Source organism: Alnus glutinosa, chromosome 1 (assembly GCF_958979055.1).
Source record: "Alnus glutinosa chromosome 1, dhAlnGlut1.1, whole genome shotgun sequence".
Lineage (NCBI taxonomy): Eukaryota > Viridiplantae > Streptophyta > Magnoliopsida > Fagales > Betulaceae > Alnus > Alnus glutinosa.
The window spans coordinates 15,681,137-15,686,192 of NC_084886.1; the positions used below are offsets into that span (position 1 = coordinate 15,681,137).

Below are 5,056 nucleotides of genomic sequence, written 5' to 3' on the forward strand. Positions count from 1 at the left end.
TTACAAGATAATTTTTGGAGTTGTGTTTATCTCAAATTGCTGCGATAAGTTTATGGAGATTGAAAACATAGAAAATGTGAAGGATGTTGATGATTGAGCCATTTGTCTGTGTGTAAAGAGCTTTAAGACTCTACTACCATGAAGAAAATAACAAACTTGGTTTAGGAATGAGAAATAGTTAATTAATAAAAAATACGAGTGATCCATCCATATAATTTTTTATATATTATAAAAAATCACCATTGGATTAAAACCCAAGAGTGATATATCAAAAATTTAATGGTGATTTTAAGAGCCACATCAATTTTGAGGGGACAAAAGGAGGACAAGGGGATGATGTGTAGCATTACTCCTGTAATTAAGTATATATTATGGAATTTGTTATGTAGCAAGCAAGTTCGTGACCATTCATATCTTTATTATAATCTTACGTTAAACCACTTTCTCTGTGAAAGTACATGCATGCCCCATGAAGAAACCTAAACTAAAGATAAAGCGAAAAAAAAAAAGGAAAACGACTTTCAATTGCAACATGAACATCAGACGATCAGTACATAGATAGTCTCCGGTAAGACATTAGCATCGGATTACAAATGTAATCATGATGCTCTTTATTGTAGATTTTCTTATAGTACTAGTAAACACTCGTCACAAACAAACTTAAGACATACATTATTATTTGGTGAAAACATTGGTCGGCAGAGGCGGCCATCTAATGCAGTGCGTTCAGAGCACCGTCAAGGTGGCAGCACTTGAAGCTGATAAAAGTCTCCATGACGCGGGGACAGTGAGGGCATTTCATATGATCAGGGATTTTTCCAGCAGTGATTGGGACGTCAAAACGACAGCATGGGCGATCCATTTCAATAAGCTTGTCATGGTACTCTTTGAAACAAATTTCGACGCCAATCTCACGAGCGTACCCCTTCCATTTCTCAAACTCATCCAAGACCTTCATAATTGTTGTCCCATGACCAGTTGCAACCACTCTAGACCCTTTGCTGAGCACAATCCATCCACTTTCATTCTTGTAGGAAAGCAACTTCTGGATTTCCTGCGTTAGAGGATCCGAGTCGGTCTTCTTGTGAGTCCTTGAGAAGAAAAAGCTCTCTATGCAATTCCAGAAATGCCCTAGGATGCCGATATCATCCTCCCCTTTGCTGCCTTTCCCAACGCAAAACAACTCTATTGAAATCCTTGCACCCTTTATAACTGGATCATTCGCCAGGGCAGTTGCTTTCTTTGTAAATTGTTGGATCCACTCGTTGTCCTTACCTCCATAGAAGAAAATGTACTTCTCCTCTTGGATCTGATTGATAAAAATATATATATTGCCAAACCTCAAATTATGAAGTTTCCTTAAATTTGCATGCATGAATATGTGCACGTGTGTGATTTATGTATGTATATGCATTTAGGATTGTGAAAATAACGTTACCCATGCATTTAGGTTCGGATTACTGTCACTCCAAATGCTTTCCATCAAAAACCCTTTGCTCGATATAGTTTCTTCAGCTATGGTAGTGAAAGGGAAGGCCTTCATTCCCCATACCCGAATCATGTGTAGTGCATTTGGGTGTTCCACTTTCCCTTGTGGGTTCATCACCACAGCGATTGCCTTATTCTTGAAGTTCCACTCCTCCTTAATGAACTTGATGCCTACTACTGGTGAAAAGTATTGCACTATGTACCACGGCATCTTATTCCGCAGAATCTCGAACTTTTTTCGCAAGTCATCAGTCCATTCCTCCACAATTGGAATCCATACAATTTTATATTGCTCATTCTTCCTTATTCCGTCATAAATTGGCTTCAAGATCGAGATCTCATCAATTGAGACGTCCAGGCCCGAGAGGAACAATACTACATTCTTCTTTTTCAGCACATCAATGCTAACCTGTTTGTGGAACATAATGATGAAAATTAGGTAAACTGTTAAATACCCCCCCCCCCCCCCCTAAAGTAATGTAAAAAAAAAAAAAAAAAAAACGCTAGAAAAGTATGCTACAAGACTAACCAACTTGTTTGTAGAACCATCAATAAGCTGTTGCACATTATCCTTGGCGAAAACCAGTGCCTTGAAAACCTCCATGATTTCGGTAGGTGTTCGCAAGAGTTTCTTGAGTTTCCTATAAGCCTCAAGTTCATCTGTAGTGAATAAGAATCCTTGGTCAACACTTTCACCCATTTTTAAGACATTGTATTGCATATGCTATAGATTCAAGGTAGTGTGAATGAAAATCGTCCTAGTGGCTAACCTATTTGTTGATGGCAAAGTTTTATCTGCATCTTTAGAAAGTTGAGGGTGATATTGATTTTCTGAGCAAAAGGAGATAATTCCTGTCTCTTGTTCCTGAAATTAGGCAACCATGCATTTAGAAACCTATAAATCGGACAAATAAGCATAACAGACAGCTTATAACTGTGATGTGGTAGTGAATTCTACTTGGAGGATTTCAGTATATATAACATATGTCAAGGACATGAACTTACTCATCGCTAGTGAGACAACACATTTGTGTCATGCAAGCTACAATAGTTATGATAGCCCAATAGGCGTCCACTGGGATACGGTCCATGGCAGTTGATAATGCTGGTACATCCTTTGTGTCATAGATTGATAGTTTCTCCAACTCAAAGATGGACTCGATGACTTCCAATGTGGCCTTGATTAGATTGTTAACTTCAACAATCTCTTTCCCGTATTTCTGAAGGACTGGACGCTTTAAGATGGTAGGTACTCGTCTTAGAATCCCCATTGATTTGGCGAGTTGGTCCGAAGAGTGAAGTTGGGCTAAGAGCCAGAAATCTCCGTAGTCCAAAGCAAAAGCAGCAAGCGTCAGCACTGCTTTCGCATCCCATGAATAGGTTGAGAGTTTGTTAAGAATCGACATAGTAGTTTTGTGCGCAATTTCCTCACCCGGAGCCTTGCATGCCATCTGAATTACACAATATTTATTATTGTCAAAACTTCTAATTGAACTGTACAACAGAGTGATCACATTCATATTCATACTAGTTCATGCAACAAGTTAGATATTGATATATTAAAAAAGAGATATGTTAACTATCATCCTATTGTCCGTCTCTTTTGCAAATTAACCATTAAATTTGTGAAACTTATGCACTTACATATGAATCTCGACAAATTCAATGATTGATTTGATAAAAAAGAAAAATTGTATGGAGATGTACAACGGTTCCCATCCGGTATTGGTCCTCTATTTTTCTTCTTTTCGATCTTAGGTCTTTTAGTTTTGGGTTTTTCTTCTTGTTGGGAGTAGATCTTCGGTGGTAGGGTCTTCTCCGGCGCGCTTGCGTCCTGCCCGAGACCTCGTTGGCTTGTTCTGGTCCTCTTTGTCAACGCCAATTCTATGGATGGTCGTTGTGCTATTGTGTGTGCTATTTGGTTCACTCACATCTTGGGTTATAGATCTAAGGGTTTTGGGACCTCCTCTCCGTGCACGTGCCTCACCGGGGGACTACCTATTGTGGTCCAGCTCTTCCTAGCCGTTGGCGCAGTTGCAGGTGGCCGCCACGTGCTGTTTCGGCATGCGTGGTCGAGGGAGTTTTCGATTTTTGGGTGCTAGATCTATAGCATTTGGGACCTATTCTTCAAGCACGCACCTTTCTAGTGGCTTCTAGCTCCGGCGTTTTTCGCTCCTTCCAGTGGTCTTTTTGGCTAGTTTCGCACCACGCCAACGTGAGGGACGCCACGTGCCGATGCACGTGTGGCTCCACGCACCACCGTCTTTGGTTTTTTTTTTTTTTTTTTGGCTGCCTTTTTCTTTGTATTTTGGGTTTGTTCTTTTTCGGCTTTTGTCGGCTCGGGTTTTGGATTTTTTTGTTGTTTTTTGAGAGGGTAGTTTGGGGTTTCTAGTGGGTTTGGGGGGGTTCGTTGGGTTGGGGTAGTTTCGGGGCTAGTTTGGGTGTACGATAGAGGCTTCTTCTGTTTTTTGGGTTTTATGTAGGCTATATGTGCTTTGAGTGTTGTGGGTCTTTGTGAGTTTTTTTGGGTTTATTTTGTGGGTTAGCTAGATTATTCTTGTGTATACTACCTATCTACTTAAGAGCGTCTTACGTTTTTTTTTAATAAAATTTTCTTACTTATATATATATATATATATTAATTACCTCAGAAGAAAGTTGTTTGAGGGTGCACAATGGTGGACTAAAGCTGGCCTTGGGCGCCTTGTCCTCCAAATTCTCCAGGTGATCTTGGGTACCCTACAGTAAGTGATCAAGTATTTATCAATTAATGAGAAAACTCAAAAGATATGCATATGGAGATATATATTAAAGAAATGGAATACGTATTCTTCGTTCCTGCCTCAATTTAAACTAAAAAAATAAATAAAATTATCCCATCTATTTTTGTTCTCACTTCCAGAATAAATTTGTTAAATCTCAATTAATGCTCAGCTCTCTGCCATTTCAAGAGGACAAGGCTGAGGAGGTTAATTGAAATAGGAAGAGTTACCAGTAGTACTACAGTGTATCCCAACCTTTGCAATTAATATACAGAAGATCAGAAATGTGAGTAGAAGAAAAAAAAATTATTATTATAAAGACTACGTAGGGTAGAAAGATATATATATATATTCACCATCACAACATTGTCAACAATAAGGGTGGCACGCTTAAGAACGTTTTCGACGACGACGAATAGAGAGTCAGCGTCAAACTTTTCGTCGGCATGAACATGGGTTGCATAAATTTGATTCATGATCTGCTCGTCGGACATGCTTAGTACGCTCAGCTCACCGTTAATGGCTGGCTTTGCGGCGGCAATGAGCAACTTGCTGGCCATAGTCTTGTGTTCACAGAAACTTTTAGGCTTGCGGAAGAGAAGAGATCGAAGTTGGCTTGGGTTGTGCAATAGCCTGGCCCATATTTATAGCCGTCAGCACCGGTACCGGAATATGGTCACAAGCAACAAGTTAATTAATTAAGCTGGTCCACTGATAATAATCATCTAGCGGTGGAAACTGGAAAGCATATGGATTGAAACATATCTCAATGGTCCGATCAATATATATATATATATATTTCGAAA

The 5,056-nt window shown here is 39.5% G+C and overlaps 1 protein-coding gene across 1 annotated transcript; it reads right to left on the reverse strand.

Moving 5' to 3' along the window:
- Nucleotides 1–496: 496 nt before the first annotated feature.
- LOC133858906 (protein SIEVE ELEMENT OCCLUSION B-like) lies at nucleotides 497–4,849 on the reverse strand. The gene is made up of 7 exons (XM_062294356.1): nucleotides 4,607–4,849; nucleotides 4,135–4,227; nucleotides 2,494–2,939; nucleotides 2,259–2,353; nucleotides 2,018–2,148; nucleotides 1,439–1,897; nucleotides 497–1,309 (listed from the first exon to the last, which is right to left on the reverse strand). Exons 1-7 carry the CDS (start codon nucleotides 4,808–4,810, stop codon nucleotides 713–715), a joined length of 2,025 nt encoding a protein of 674 aa, XP_062150340.1. The 5' UTR covers nucleotides 4,811–4,849; the 3' UTR covers nucleotides 497–712.
- Nucleotides 4,850–5,056: the final 207 nt, after the last annotated feature.

Excerpts from the sequence above, each read along its gene's own strand:
- LOC133858906 (XM_062294356.1), bottom strand. The coding sequence starts at position 4,810 with ATGGCCAGCAAGTTGCTCATTGCCGCCGCAAAGCCAGCCATTAACGGT. Across the intron at positions 2,354-2,493 it reads TGTTGTCTCACTAGCGATGA|GAACAAGAGACAGGAATTAT; the intron begins GTAAGTTCATGT and ends GCCTAATTTCAG. Across the intron at positions 1,898-2,017 it reads ATGGTTCTACAAACAAGTTG|GTTAGCATTGATGTGCTGAA; the intron begins GTTAGTCTTGTA and ends TTCCACAAACAG.